At 37.9% G+C, this 15,899-nt stretch overlaps 1 protein-coding gene across 2 annotated transcripts in view; it reads right to left on the bottom strand.

Moving 5' to 3' along the window:
* Window positions 1-15,899, bottom strand: part of NFXL1 (nuclear transcription factor, X-box binding like 1) — a 47,711-nt gene that overhangs the window by 28,005 nt on the left and 3,807 nt on the right. For both annotated transcript variants that reach the window (XM_056340539.1, XM_056340545.1), the window contains exons 4-14: window positions 15,091-15,224; window positions 13,174-13,352; window positions 12,844-13,005; window positions 12,632-12,732; window positions 11,390-11,504; window positions 10,911-11,035; window positions 9,882-10,004; window positions 8,435-8,525; window positions 5,454-5,574; window positions 4,640-4,796; window positions 3,906-3,997 (exon numbers count right to left, since the gene is read on the bottom strand). In XM_056340539.1, coding sequence (XP_056196514.1) covers window positions 3,906-3,997; window positions 4,640-4,796; window positions 5,454-5,574; window positions 8,435-8,525; window positions 9,882-10,004; window positions 10,911-11,035; window positions 11,390-11,504; window positions 12,632-12,732; window positions 12,844-13,005; window positions 13,174-13,352; window positions 15,091-15,224 — 1,400 coding nt within the window. The remainder of the gene's footprint in view (window positions 1-3,905; window positions 3,998-4,639; window positions 4,797-5,453; window positions 5,575-8,434; window positions 8,526-9,881; window positions 10,005-10,910; window positions 11,036-11,389; window positions 11,505-12,631; window positions 12,733-12,843; window positions 13,006-13,173; window positions 13,353-15,090; window positions 15,225-15,899) is intronic.

The following is a 15,899-nucleotide window of genomic DNA, read 5'->3' as shown; positions in this document are numbered from 1 at the left end:
AGCTAAAATACCTGTAAACCAGTTCCTAAGAATTTCTAGGAAAGTATTTAAAAAAAAAAAAAAGCATCTCTGATAACTTCTCTAACACAGAGCAACTACCAATAGCTAAAGATGGTCTTTAGGACAGCAAGATATTAAAAAGAGCAATCAGTCTTTCACCTGGTATAATACGGAGCAGATAGAGCACAGGAGCCTGCTCTTTGCTCTACACAGCTCAATTCTCTTATATCCAAGACAAACTTCCAGCTAATTTGGCTTCTAGGATCTCTGCATTCCATTGTAGCATGCTTCTGTACCACTGCAAGGGGAAACTGCTCAACCAGCCCAACTGTAGCTACTAAATCGGTGGATAAGAGACTCCCCATAGCAACCCTGCATTCACGTTGAGATGTAATGGTGTCAGACTAACTACTAGATGCATGAAAAACTAGCAGGACCACTGGGCTCAAAGGGTAGTGGCTAGTTGTTTGTATCCTACTTGGACACCAGGTACAGGTGGAATTCTTCAGCCTGGGACCTATCTTGTTTAATTATTTTTTTTCCCCAATAACTTGGAAGTGACAAAATGCACTGATTTTGCAGACAATGCTCAAGGACGATACAGTTAATACATTTGAGGGCAAGGGGTGCCATTCAGAAGGATCTAGACAGACTGGATGGATGGGCTGAGAGGAAATTCATGAAATGCAGAGACAAAGAAAGTCCTGCATCTGGGACTGACTAAACCTCCACAACGCTACAGCCTGGAGACACACTAACAGTCTGTCAGAATTAAGGGGAAGTTACCAAGAAGTTGAAGCCAGGCTCCTTACCGAGGCTCTTAGCAGGAATGCAAGAGATAACAATGACACTCTTAAACAAGAAAGACCCCCCACAGTGGAGGAAAAAATTTTAACACCAACACCATACCCCATCCGCACCACCCCCCCCGCCCCCACCCCCCCCCAAAAAAAAAAAAAAAAAGAGCAGTAAGAGTATAAGTGTAATCAAGCACTGAAAGAGGCTGTCCAGAGAGGCTGCAGAATCAACATACTAGGGGGTTTTCAAGGTCCAGCTGGACAAAACTCAGGGGTCCACACTGGGACCAGCACTATTTAACATCTTTGTTGGTAACATGGATAGTGGGGTTGAGTGCACCCTCAGCAAGTTTGCCAATGACACCAAGCTGTGTGGTGCAGTTAACACGCTGGAGGGAATGCATGCCATCCAGAAGGACCTTGACAGGTTTGAGAGATGGGCCTGTGGAAACCTCATGAAGTTCAACAAGACCAAGTGGAAGGTCCTGCACATGGGCCAGGGCAATCCCAAGCACAAATACAGGCTGGGCAGAGAATGAACTGAGAGCAGCACTGAGGAGAAAGCCTTGGGGGTGCTGGTGGATGAAAAGCTCAACGTGTCCTGGCAACAGGTGCTTGCAACCCATAAAGCCAACCATATCCTGGGCTGCATCAAAAGAAGTGTGACTAGGAGGAGGTCAAGGGAAGTGATTCTCCCTCTTTGCTGCACTCTGGTGAGAACCAACCTGGAGTACTTTGTTCAGTTCTAGGGCGCCCACCATAACGACACGGACCTGCTACAGACCAGAGGAGGGCCATGAAAATGACCAGACAGCTGGAGCACCTCTCCTATGAAGACAGGCTGAGTGAGTTGGGGTTGTTCAGCCTGGAGAAGAGAAGGCTCCAGGGAGACCTTACAGGCTTTTTGATATTTAAAGAGGGCTTATAAGAAAGATGCGGACAGACTTTAGTAGGGCCTGTAGTGATAGGACAAGGGGCAATGACTTTAAACTAAGAGGATAGATTTGCATTAGATATTAGGAAGAAATCCTTTACTATGCAGGTGGTGAGACACTGGAACAGGTTGCCCAGAGCAGCTGTGGGTGCCCCATCCCTGGCAGTGTTCAAGGCCGGGCTGGATGGGGCTTTGAGCAGCCTGGTCTCGTGGAAGGTGTCCCTGCCCATGGCAGGGGGGTTGGAACTACATGATCTTATCTTTAAGGTCCCTTCTGACCCAAACCATTCTACAATTCTATGAAATTGATCCAAAATCAGTGTTGATCTGCTTTTAGCAGGAGGCTGGACTAGATGACCCCACCCCAAGGTACCTTCCATCCTCAATGATTCTGTGAAATTAATAGAGTAAATTTTTCAGAATCTCCCTTTTAACTCTACAGAAACAGACACTGAATACATTCCATTCCAAATCTCTCACCGTGCACGTTCAGAGATACCAAATTATTAGAAAAAGTGTCAAAAAGTATTGCAAAACCTTAGTGGTGAAGGATGGAATCCCCAGTAACATCCATCCATCCAGAACAGGATTATTTACACCACTCTCCATTATTGTATTTGTTCAAAAGTCCCTGTTCTAGCAATGATTCTAAAAGCCCTGCTAATGATCTAAGAAGGTATCATATATTTGCTTTGTAGCAAGACATTACTTTATACCTACAATTTTGTTTACTATTATTATTTTGTTGATTCAGGAAATTTCTCTCATTGCTTTCAGTAATTAAAAAAAAAAAAAAAAGTTACAGTTGCAAAGATCAATCAAGAAAGTTAGGATATTCCAGAATTAATGTGTTGTGATGATAGTAGAACCACAACTGCTCCAAGAACTATGAAGTGTAACAATGCTTCCTCTAGTTAAAAATTAAATATTAATATTAAAATAAAATAGCATTAATATTGAATATTAAATTAACAACTTTTCCATATGGTTTCCTTCTCACTTTGCACACTTACATCCTCTGGGGAGGAGTCTTCAGACTAAAAGAGGTGATTTTTAGGTTGGAATTCAGAGGAACTAGGAGATGTGCCTTACATAATGCATGATGTTACACAATGACCTCTGCTGAATACCTATATGAGACAGTTTCTACAGGCATCTACCCAAATACTGAAACCAGACTGTTCATAACTACACATTTTTCACCTTTTGGGAGTCTGACTTTGAACTTTGAGCCCAAGTATCAGAAATACTGAGCAGTCACAGTTTTGAACAGAAAGTACAACCTATCATAGCTTGACAAATTAAATTCTAAACATATCTATGTCGGCAGTTAAACAGATATTTTTGACCATCTTCCTCCGTCTACTTCTCACTTCATAAAATGAGGACACAATATTCCCTTGTTAAGGAGAGATGTTTAAAAAACACATAGGCAGTAATGCCTGTGAAGTATGCAGCGTTTAAAATGGTAAGAGACTACAACACAAAAACAGACCAAACCCCCCAGTATTTCCTTTTTCAGATAAATGTTTCATTCCGAGTCCTTATTCCACAATGTAAACAGAAGTTCTAGCAAATTGAAAAAGAATGGTGAAAAACGTCACTACCATATCTTCCCTTATTATCCTCAGCATTATCACAGAAAGAGTTGATATGGCTCTACTCAGAGCAGAACCTTCTGGACAAGTTAAAAATAGAAAGGAGACAAGCAGATGGGATAAAGTGCATCCACCTGCCATTCATTAGCACACAATAACTGAACAACTGAGAAACAAAACAGCAATTCATTATGCAGAAAATTATGATCCCATAAACCAAACAAGATAGAAACTGGGTGGAAAAGTTGTATGTCACTGAAGACTATCAGATTACAGTGGCTGTCTGCAATTTTCATGTTTTTTCTCTTAAGGCAGCATTGCACACAACATTTATTAGAAACAACCAATGTTTACTAACGCTATCAGTCCTTTCAAACAGTGAGCACACACTACAGAAATGCCTATTACACAAGCACCACTGCTCCTAGTTTTGCAAGAAAAGTGTTCACACAGGCTCTCTTCATCTGAAGAGGAAAATATGGTTATTTTCATGTCCATGTCTACAACAATACAAAAAGAAAAAAATTCTTTTCATGCCAAAATTTTCTTTTGTAAGTTTCATTTTTTAATACTTACACTGGTATAGGAACCTCACAGGGAGGGCATGGTAGTGCTGTTTGAATAAAAGCTGGCTCAAGTGGCTGTTCCCAGGGTCCTGCAGACTGGTGCTGAGAGCAAAAGACAACACGGGCTGAATACAGAACACAAATGGAACCATCTGCTTGACAATAAACAAACATATCTCCTAAACCTATCTCCACTCTAACAAATCCACTTTCTAGTAACTAACGTTTTACTAATGGAAATCTCAACACCTCCTACACACAAAAAAAATTAGTTTCATGCTTAGCCTGGTTAGGGGTAAGAAAATTCAATTACTAAACAAGTTCAATTATCATCAAGCAGTGCATGCATCTGTCATGTTTCAAGATGCCAAACAATTTCTCACTTCTAACTAGTGCAAATTTTAATGGTTTAGTAAATATCAGTTACAATTTTTTTTGCTATGTTTAAGGTAATTGCTTACATCTGAAATTAAACATTTGTAATACAACTAACAAAAATCTTACAATTTCTTGAGTAAGTATAACGGCTGAAAACTGCACATTTAATTATATATACTACAAAATTAATTAGATTGCAACAAAAACTAGAACTACTTAGGTTTTGGTTACGCAGTACATACACCTCTGTGCTTGATTATTTATTTATTTACTCTGAACCCCAAGAGCCTCCAAAATAAAATCAAGGTCAAAAACCTGTTGCTCATTCTTCAAAACACAACACACCATTTTCCACTATTTACTTACTAAGCCAGCTTGCTTCACAAGTGCTTCATCGTGGCAGGAAACAGGGCACAAATGACCACATGTTAATGTTTTCTGGCAGGACTGACGACACGGAGGACACCGACCAAAGTGGCAATAGTGTTTCTCCTGGGTAGAGTGGTGACAGGTAGGTGGTCGACTGAAGTAAAATCCAAGAATGAATCAATATGACAGCAAGAAATACGATGTTACAGTCACTGAACAATTATGCTCAATACACAAAGAATGGAGATGAACAAGTGGTTTTTTGTTTGTTTTTTTTTTCTTTTTAGAATGAGTTTACTTCTCACTTTCAGCCGTGGTTAATATTACAGTAAAATTATACAGGAGTTCTAAATTAAATGAAAATCAAATTTGGGTCGCATACTCCAACAGCTATTTCAATCCTAATTCTACTCTGCGCTAAGTAATCTTACTACACCCCAGTAGAAAATATTCTTTTTCCTTTTGCTAGTCAAGTTTTCTAGGTCAACTGCCTCATGGACATACTTTAAAATGTACCAGAGATGACTTGAAGAAATGAGTGGGACTGCAGAATTAGAAATGCTCAGTGGGACAGAACCTTCCCCTTGACAGCAGCAAGTTGCTCATGAAACCACAGCACTAGAGGTGTCTGACAGGAAGATTATTGCTAACTGCCATCTGTATAGTCAAGAATATGGAAGACTGACAAGTAATATCTGTAATCATATTAAAGGAATAATTTTTGCCTTTTAAGGTTGTATTTTACTACTTTCTTTAAGGACACTTATAACTCCACTGAAGAACTGGAAACACACACACCTTCTATACTGACCTGCACAGCTGTTTGCACTTCGGAGGTTTGATAGTGCGTTCTCTGCCACAGGGCACTTTAATGACAGTTTTTCCACAATTGCATTTCACATCTACAGTCTCTGGACATGGATTACAACTACCTAAAAATACATATAATAGCAACATGATAATGTGAATAAGCTACTAATTATAAAAAATGGTAACAAATATAACTGAATATGCACATGGCATAATTGTCCTATTTTGTTTGATCTAAATAACATATGGGTGTTATTTTTTTATTTCTGCTTAGTTTCAAATCCCTCCTGAGTAAGAGAATTTCACCATTCTTAAGGAATAGTAATAACAATCTTGATTATTCTACAGTTGTTAAATGGTATCAAGTTAGAAACAATCCCTCTCATTTTCAAAAGAAGTCAGCATTATTAAAGCCCAGACATTTAGATCACACAACACTTAAATACTTGCTACTTATATTTCAGTCTTACATACATATGAAGAACATGTCATCTTTCATCTATATTCAAAAGATAAAAAGACACATTGAAAAACTGGTACGATAGTTTTCCAGATTTTGTACAATATTAAAGAAATGTTCAGCCTATGTACAATGCTTTTTCCAAAAGATCCTCAAGTTACTTATGCTACTAACCTGATATATTTCAAAAAGATTTGTAAAATATCTGTGTTTTAATTTATGAAGATACAGTGTGGGAGAGCTATAAAGTGCCAACTGCTAAGTTTTATTATTGAGTAATTAAGAGTGAGAATATAAATTTTCTGAAAAGAGCAAATTTAGACATGGGATTCTGACTTACTAAAGTTGCATTGTGAAACTTTCAAGAAAGCAGTACTTCAAAGGTATTATCAACAGAAAAACTTTTTAAACAATTCTGATTTGTTAGCAGGATCTGAGAAGAAACACTTCAAGAAGCAGATCTCTCAATGACAAAAGGCTGCTGAAGTAAAAAGGATAGAAGTATACAATCTTTATATGAAAAATTAAATTTCAATGTGTAATCAGCACACACAAACAACTACTTTTACAAAACAAACTAAAGGTCTAAAGCTATGCTGCCCAACATATTGTTCTCAAATCAAGTGTTATAATGTACTACAGCAGGAAACAAAACACTTCTGATCCCCGGCAGCACATTCTAAATTTCAGCAAGCATGCTTGAGAAAAAAAGGTATATAAAAATCAAACCACAGACAGAACAGATTAAGTCACCTTTTTTCAAGGACCCCTGCTAAAGGCCAAGTGCTTATCATCAGCAACATCTAATAATTCTGAGATCAGGTACCTTTTGTAAAGGACCTGATCTGGCAAGCTATTTTCTAGGAAGCATACTATTTCCCCTAAAATCAGTGGTCACTGAGATCTGACAGCTCATTGCAAAATTGACCTGACCTGGTATTACACAAATAAAGACAAAAGAATTAATCCTAACTTTCAGCAGCTGTTAAAATATTGGTGTAAAGGAAAACCACAGTAATATAAATATTTTGAAATACAAATCATTGCCTATATCAAGAATATTTTCAAACATTCTGATGAGATATTACAAATTGTACTAGATTGTAATTTGTTAAAGCACACAGTTATTTTCTTTTCTAAATTTATCATCTGATACCACAGTTATTAGCTTCACTAGATGCAACTTTTGGCAAGAGCTAGCACTTAAATATTGACAATTGTGCTGTTTCAATAAATTACATACACTTTAAAGTGTATATATTCGATATTTACATTTTCAAAGTTCATTCTTGTTTTCTTATAGGCACCGCTTTATTGTTTTTATACTGCTGTTAGTTATCAGAAATCATTGGCAATTTTAGCCAGGCTGTAAGATGCAAGCAGTATCAAATACAAACAGCTATTCAATGTAAAAGTTTATCCTAGAATGCAGTATTAGCTCCTTCATTTTCTAACCAAAATTTTATGCTACAATTTAGTTATCAACCAGACTGCTGCAGACAAACCATGTTACCAGTTTTCCTCTGACAGTACAAAAAAAAATATTTATGTATTTCCAGGATTTGTCAGATGTGAGGATGGAAGAATAAGGGAAGAGGAAGAAGAGAAGTGGCACAGTTAACAGAGAAAACCCAAACCACTAGTTTGCAGTGACAGATTTAATAGGTAAACTGGGACAACCACCACATTTACCTGTCCCATCTTCTTAGGAATCACTGCCTCAAAAGCAAGATCGGCTGAACAAGTTGTGAATTATTTCCTGAGCTGTTGCGATTTAAAGTCCGGAACACTAAGGGAAATTACATAGGCTACTCAGTTGCTGTTTCAGCAGGGCAGCAGCTTCTGCAGGGAAAATTGCTGAGAGAACAGCCACTTTTTCAGTCATTCCAGTTAAATCCCCTACCAAGTGTATGTCAAAGCAAATGGCCAGGATAAAAGCTGCCAGGTAATTTTGGTTAAAAAGATGCTGAAAACAGCCAAAGTCACAGGATGCAGAAGTAAACTTTTTTTTTAGCCTTCATATATTCAGTAACAAGTTCTTATATTCTCTTTTACCGGTATCTTTACTGTAAAAAATACACATTATCAACTTGTTCGGGTTTTGTTTTTTATTTTAAGACCACTTGTATCACACGTTGTATTCCAGGATTTTTTTAAAAATCCAGACTCAATCAGTACAGTCATTTCTACATGTAGCTGGACTTTGTTATGGATATTCAATGAACAGAATTACTTGGGAAAAAAAGTCAAGGCATAGATTTTGAATTAAGCAGCTGGAAAGGAGACAGAGCATTTTCAGAGGAACACTGCTAAGCAAAATTACCAGGTAAAAACTCAGGTTTCATTATGCAAGTCCTTAAGCTCTAACCACCTCTAAAAATCCTTCAAACACACTGCCCCCACAAAAAGCCCACATGCAACAAGGGAGAGAATCCATTAAGCACTACAGAGTCATACAAGCATGAAGTTTGGCAAAAATAAACAATATTACATCACTACAGGGATCCTTCACCAATTCTTACCTCTATGGCAGCCTGAAGGACATTTGTGATTTCTGCAGCCTAGAGTCCGCCCACAGACTTGATCACAAGGTGGACAGTTTCCAGAACAGCACTATTAAAAAAAAAACCCTCTATAGCTGAAAACTTAAGACATTCCTGGTATAAATTTGCCCTCTCCCGCTACCTCTTTTTTTCATGCAATTTAGTAAAATTTCCTCAAATTCATGCCAAGTATAGAAAGGAGGCCATCTGTAAAGTTGTTTTAAAAACTTCAAATTATAAAACAACAAGAAAGTACACATTTGAAAACACCACTTCAACACACCAAAAAGGCAGAGGGCTTCCGAGGAACATTTTAAAGGTTCAAATTCTTATAATATTTTAGTCCAAAGTAATTTCAGAAGATTACACATAGGATAGCTAACAGTTTGCCCCATTACTCTGCGATTTCCTCCACTTTTATACTGTATCATCCCTGGCACAAGAATGTTGCTACCTTTTTTTATATTTTTTAAACACCTTTTACCTTTGTAGTAAAGGTCAGATAACTTTAGAATCAGTTATCTGCTTTCTGTTCTTATATAAAGTAGTAATGTGGAAGAAGCAGCACACATCACAACACTACCACATTGGTGGATGCCAGGTCACAAGGGAACCCCATCCTTTCTCTTAACTTGAAAGGTACCCTCCTTCCAAACTGCATCAGGAAGGATGACAATCAGAAAGAGAAACCCGGAATTTTTTAGCATAAATTAAAAACGTCAAGATTGCATTTACTTGTTTTGTCACCTGTTCACACAAATTAAATTCACTGCAGTAATAACAATAATACTCAAAAATACCTAAGAATAAAACTGCATTTTTTTCATGTCTCTGTGGTAAGAAGTCCAACTTTCATATGTCTTAATTCACATATGGCAGGCAACTTTCAGGCCTTCTTGAATCACTCAACTGAAAAGACAGGCCTGAGCTATCAGTCATTCCTTTGACTTCAAATGAGAACCAAAACAAAATTCAGATTCTCAACTGTCAGACCATTGCTGCTCGCAGTGATACATATCAGAAGGTGGCTGGAGTGTTGCACTGTCAAAAATAAGAGTATGTCCCTTACAAAGTTATGAGAGATTCCCAGCTCTTCCTACAAAGTAGAGAAAGAAATCAATTTAACTACTCCAGAATGCATAAAGCATCAGTAACTACCCAAGTATCTGAAAGCAAAACTGCCTTCTGGAACTGGAAAGTTGTCAAAATCCTCTCCCAGTTTTTAAGGCCACTGAGTTTTTCTTGGCGACATGCTGTTCAGAGGATCCTGGTACCTTGCAAACTAATTTGCATGACACTGAAGAAAACCCCTTGTTCCATACAATAACATGAGGTTGAACAACTCATTGATGTGACATATATAACATTTTTTTGAATTTAGGTATCTGAACAATACATTTGAGGAGAATCATCTCTGGACACTTACCTTTCTCCTACATTGGTGCTTTTGGCAATCACGAATTTTAGTACACTTTGTTTCACATAGATATGGCTTATGACATGGCATGCGTTTAGTGTGCTTTCCACAGCGACACTGTTTTTCAACTTCCTGGGCAGCAAGATAGGGAAAAAACCAAGGTATTTTTAATACAAGAAAAAAATAAAAGAAAATGTTCTGCTACTAGCTGTAAAGAAAAATTCATGGCAGAGTAGCATTACAATGCTCTATCACAACAGGAACGTATCACATGCTCTGAGCAGTAACTACCTGGGGATCTTGTGTCAGTGTTGCAAACACTGCTCTACACGGCATCTCACTGTAACCTTGGTCTCACCAAGAGGGGAGCCACTTCCAGAGAACCACTCAAGTGTGTAGTGCAAGATGTCAAGCATAAACACAAAACAAATTCATACAAAAAAAGTACGTTCCTTGCATAGTAAACTAGATTTACCCATTGTGTATATAGATAACTCAAGAAGTAGGTGAGCAGGTTCATCTGATCTTCATCCCAGTGCTACCTACTTTCACCACAGACTTTGTAGCCAAAGCTGGTTCAGGAAGAGACAATTCGAGAGCGGACAGCAGCCGCTTTAGATAGGCCAGACCACAGAAGCACCATAGATATTTAGAGCAGAGCAAAACAGTATTTTCTTACTAACAAGGAAATAATGTTATGTTACAGCATCTTCCATCTCACTAATGAATAAACAGCTAGAAGACCTGGGGAAAAAACTAAGTATCTTTTAGGGTATAATTAATTAAAAAAAAACCAACCCAAAACAGTAAAACCCTCATCAATGTCTCAATTCAGAAAAATAATGCTCAACTATTAATTCAGAATTTTGCTGAGGTGGGAGAGGAGTAGAGGAAGAAACACCGCTTCATTTTTAATAAACAGAAAGTAATAGATTTTGTGATAGGTATGACTTCATTTTCCTTAGGAGACTTGCACTGTTCCAGGCATACAGTGTTTAAAACCCTAAAAAAACGTGAACCTGCTACAGTAATACTAACCTGCCTACATATTTCACAGGGACCTCGGTGACAGCGCTGTGAACATTTATGGATGCCACATTCCAGAACTTTGTCACAACTATCACCACAGGTGGGCACATCTTCTGTACAAGGCAACGTGAACTCTAGATGAAGAGAGAGTACAAGCAAACATTTAGGAAAAAAGCCAAAATATTTAGAAAAGAAAAGCACCATGTATTACAAGTTCAAGTGCCGATTCTCTCTCGTTCTTTTTAAAAGCTTCTCTAGAATTACTCAATTATTCACATCACCAATTAAACCCCTGGTACTAATTAAATGTTTGAAACAATTAAGCCATAAAGTTAGTATAAGCTGTCACAGTTCACTGCTTGTAAGAACTTTTCCTGGACTCCGCCCTGCAGAATTAACCTAAACTACTGACCGTCAAAGACTGGATGACTTTTTTTTTCTTCCCATGTTATCACATTTAACAACAACAACAAAAAAAGTCAGCTTACTGGATTTTTCACACGGACAAGACCTTTTCCCAGAACGAGGACAGTCTCCACAGGGACCAGCATGACAAACTTTTTCGCATGTGTGATTACCACAAGGCAAACACTTCCCACACACCTGGAAAACTCAGAGAAACCAAGTGAACGCAATGTGACATAACTACATACCAAGACAAAGCAACCCAAGGGGAACAACTAGGGGAGAGAGACATCTGGATGGCATTTAACTTTTTCTGGATTTTGTTAACAAATCTTATATTCGCTGGATTCACCAAATAAAACTGATCACTCCTGCAGTAATCTGGAAGGATTGGAAGACCACTGTATACTGAGGAGTTAGTGGTTCATGTAACAGTAACATGAGTAGTTCCAGGCTTGTGATGTGCTGCAAATACAGCTCAGCCTTCAGGCCTGTGTTGTGCTGCAGATGTCCCTTGGTCACAGGATAAATTTACGGTTGCAGAAGAAATTGCAGGCAGCAGCCGCTTAGGACCAGTGATTATGCCACCTCCATGTCCTTGCCTTTATCTAAAAGTGCAGCAATAAGTTCTCACTTCAACATACTTTCTGTTTGACAGTAAAATGATGAACAGTTTCTTTCCTGCCACAACATCCTACAATAGCTTCAATGACCGAAATGGGGTAACCATTTCTACAGGTGGGGTCTGCACTGCATGCTGCACATGGATCAGAGGCTCATTCAGTACTGCACAGCTTAGGGTTCCTAGCATCTAAAAGGACATGCTATTATTTATATTATACTCCCTTTCTCTATAGTGTTAGTTGAAATAAATCACATTTTAATTGACACTTTACAAAGACTGGGTGCCTTTCTTACTGGGATTGTAATGATCAAGTATGTCCTGGTGCAACTCCCCCTACCACTGAATTTTTGTAACTATTTTTACTTCTTACAGTCTGTCAATCCATAGCCTTGGTCCTAAGAATGAGCTGCAAATATATTTCAAAGAATGAATCATAAAGCCTTCATTCTGTCACAGTCACTAGAAGTAAATAAGCATGAAACTATCTACTAAGCTGTGTTTTCATGGTTATTTCTGAAGACAGCAGCTGAAATTGCAACAAGTACAAGTAAACAGGTCAAATTCACTGCTAGCTTAATGCTAGCACAATTCCAGAACAGTGACATTTTAACTGTCAGAAATTAACTAGGCCACCAAGTAGATCCATTCTCAAACACTGCTGCTTACATTTTTGATTGCACTTTCAAAACCTAAAAAATACCTGATCACACTGCCACTGAGGACTTGCACAAAGTCTTTCTGCTGTCTGTCTTCCACAGATGCACCGTTGTTTACTGACTCGTGGACAAGGCTGACAATCTCCTGAATGTAATTGCAAAGTGACATTGAGAGTAGGAATTGCAAAAAGAATGATATATGTTAACAATAACAATGAAAACAACTACTTCTCCGAATTTAAGAAGGCAGGTCTACCTGCATGACAGGAATTCTCACAAGTGTGTTGTCCACACAGCAATGTTCGTCCACATGGCAGGCGACATGACCACTCCTTGGCACTGCACCTTCGGGGCACCGGTTTAGCTTTCTTACAGTGACAGGTTATTGTGACCATCTTTGGGCAAGGTGGACAGGGTCCTAAGGACAGGAAAAAAGAATACCTCACTAATGGCCATTCCGCAAGTGCAGCCTTGACTACATCTCCTTTACTCTGAGAACTTTATTTAAAGTTAGCAGCTTTTAAGTAAAACTGTGCAACATCTATATAAATACAGGTCACACAACCAAGAGATGCGGTGGATTTACCTGGATGACAAAGCAGCAAACATTTATGACCACAAGATGGTTTGAATTCCCTCTCACATATCTGACCACAGGAGTGAGGTACCAGCCATGGGTCCAGTGTTGGATTCTCCACTTTTCCACAGTAACAGTAATACCTACTAGGAGTTTCAGACCGTTTGTATTCAAACCTACATTTTGGACTATAACAAGGGAAAAAGGGAGTGACAAGAAAAGCAATTTTTTAATAATTTTTTTAAAAGAAAAGCAGTTTTTATCATTTCAGTTTCCCAAGACTGTTACCAGGCTACCAACTAACATTTTTACAACCACTGTAACCAATAACAACATAATTAAATTTGTAATATACAATAAAGGTCTTGCTATATGTCAGATTTTACAATATATTCATTAGTATGTATAAGGAATTGTGCTATCACTGCAATCTTTTTTTCTCTAAGAATATACACCCAAGAAAAATCAGTATAGCAAACATACAGAACAATTTTTATGTCAAGTAATACCAAAGGAATGCATGCAACAGAGTTAACCTAATTAAACTGAACCAATCAAAATAAGATTAAATAACAGGTTTTTACCAGTAGCGGTTTAAAAGCTATGTAAAACAAGACTCAGCAATGTTATTAAAACTATGCATAATAATTACAATTTTAGCTGAAAGATTTTAGATTCTATCAGTTCAGCATCTTAGATACTATGAGATGCACACGTTTATTATCCTTGACAGTGGCAGATATTAAAAAAATACATTATTCCTAAAGGTAGATAGGTACCAAAGTTCTGGAACTTCTTGGTGCCACAAACCTTAAAGGCTTTCAGATGCAAGTCATGGATGAGGGAGGCAACATGAGGAATGAGAAACAAAGCAATTCCTATTTCTGGCTACACTGGGAAAAGGCAACAGTCAAGGAGCTCCTTCTCAGAGAAGAAGAGAGGCTCTGAAAGACGTACGTACTCGTTTTTATCAAATAAAATGTCAATTTCCCCCTATATAATACATTACAGGCTATAAACCATTCCTCTGTAGTGACTGCACAGTTTTATCATGTGCTTAAATGTTAAATGAAATACCATTCACCCTTAAAGTTTTTTCATTATAAGCATTATGCTTAAAGACAAAACTAGTTTGTAATAGAATAGGCATTATCAACTTGAGACACTGCCTGTCAACAATTATTTGCTCTATATATATTTAAATAAAATAATAAAATCTTATTTCCTAAGCAAACATGGTCTCTGAGATCCCACATTAATAGAGCTTTTGAATCCACCTCGCACTTTCAACCAAATTTGACAGAGAATCTGTCTCATAGATATTACTACAGGTTTCCACACAAAAGTAGGTGGGCAAACAAACCATAGAACAAACATGCACTGAGAAACCTTGACCGAACTTTCAGACACAAACCTACTGAAAAAGCAAGCTTCATTATTCATGCAGCTACAATATCACTTTCTTCTTTATACAACCTCATGCAAATCCGCAAGAGTGGCTTTAATGCTTGAGCTATAGAGACTTAAAAAGAGAAATACTAAATCCCTAAACCTTGCTATTTCAGGACTTTCTTTTCATTTATTTCACAGTGCCAATTTTAAGTGACAAATATTTTAACGCCTTTTTAATTAAAGAAAATTAAAGAAATATATATTAGAAGCTGAGACACACAATAGGTAAGTTACCTTCTCAAAGGTTAAAACAAATTTGATGCAGCACATTTTTAATATCACTGTGAAATATTCCTGAATCATGTTAATGAAAACTTAAAAATAATTCAAAAAAGCAATAGAAAAGTCAGTCTTCTAAACTTTTTTTTTTTTTTTGGTGTGCACATCGTTTACAAGTATCATTTCTTTCTAAACTCGAGTTCATGTATGTCTCACAATAAAAGTATCTTTGTAAATGTACCATGAAGAGCTCACCATGGCCAGGGATAATCTTTCTTCCCAAAATCATCATCTGTCAAAGGAGAAGACACAAGGAAAAGGCTGTCCTTGGCCCACTTTTGGATGCACACTAGGTGAAATATACAAAAGCATCCACAACAGCTCCAGACCTAAAAGCAGACATAAGTGCCAATTGCTTTATATTAGGTTTCTGTTTCCATTGATAAACATCTGTAATACCTAAAGAAACACGTTTTCTATTTTTCAATTTTAAAAAGGGTTTCCAAAGATAGAACCTATTGTTAGATTAATACAGGTAGTTCTACTGTTACAGACTGATCCCATAATCTTTTTTCCTGCTCCAGTGGGAAGCTTTTGCCAAGGCTTATGGAGCCCAAAATACTCATATAATCATAGAAATGTTGATTTAAACAGACTGTTGGAGTTCATGTAGCACAAGCTTGTGCCCAGAGTAGGACTATTGCCAACTTAGCTTAGTTCAGTCACAGCTTTGCCTAGGAAAGTTGGAAAATCCTGAAGGACGGGGACTCCACAACCATCCTGGGCAACCTACTCCAAGTGTCATACTACCTTCCTAGTACCAGTTTGCACCTTGCAAGCCCCAGTTTGTGCCACTGCCCCCCTATTACACAACCTGTCATCACAAAGATTACTTTGGCTTTAGCTATCTTCACAACTCCAATTAGACAAGAGGCTGCAATCTTACTCCTTAGCCTCCTCTCTGCCAGACTAAACAAGCCCAGCTCTCCCTGCACCTCTCTCCCTGTCCCATGCTCCAGGTCTCTAGCCATCTTGGTAGTAGAAGTACTAAAAAGATGTTTCCC

This window comes from Falco biarmicus, chromosome 1, assembly GCF_023638135.1.
Source record: "Falco biarmicus isolate bFalBia1 chromosome 1, bFalBia1.pri, whole genome shotgun sequence".
In the NCBI taxonomy this organism is placed as follows: domain Eukaryota; kingdom Metazoa; phylum Chordata; class Aves; order Falconiformes; family Falconidae; genus Falco; species Falco biarmicus.
Note: the sequence above shows the minus strand (reverse complement) of the source record. Positions and strands in the feature narration are given on the sequence as shown.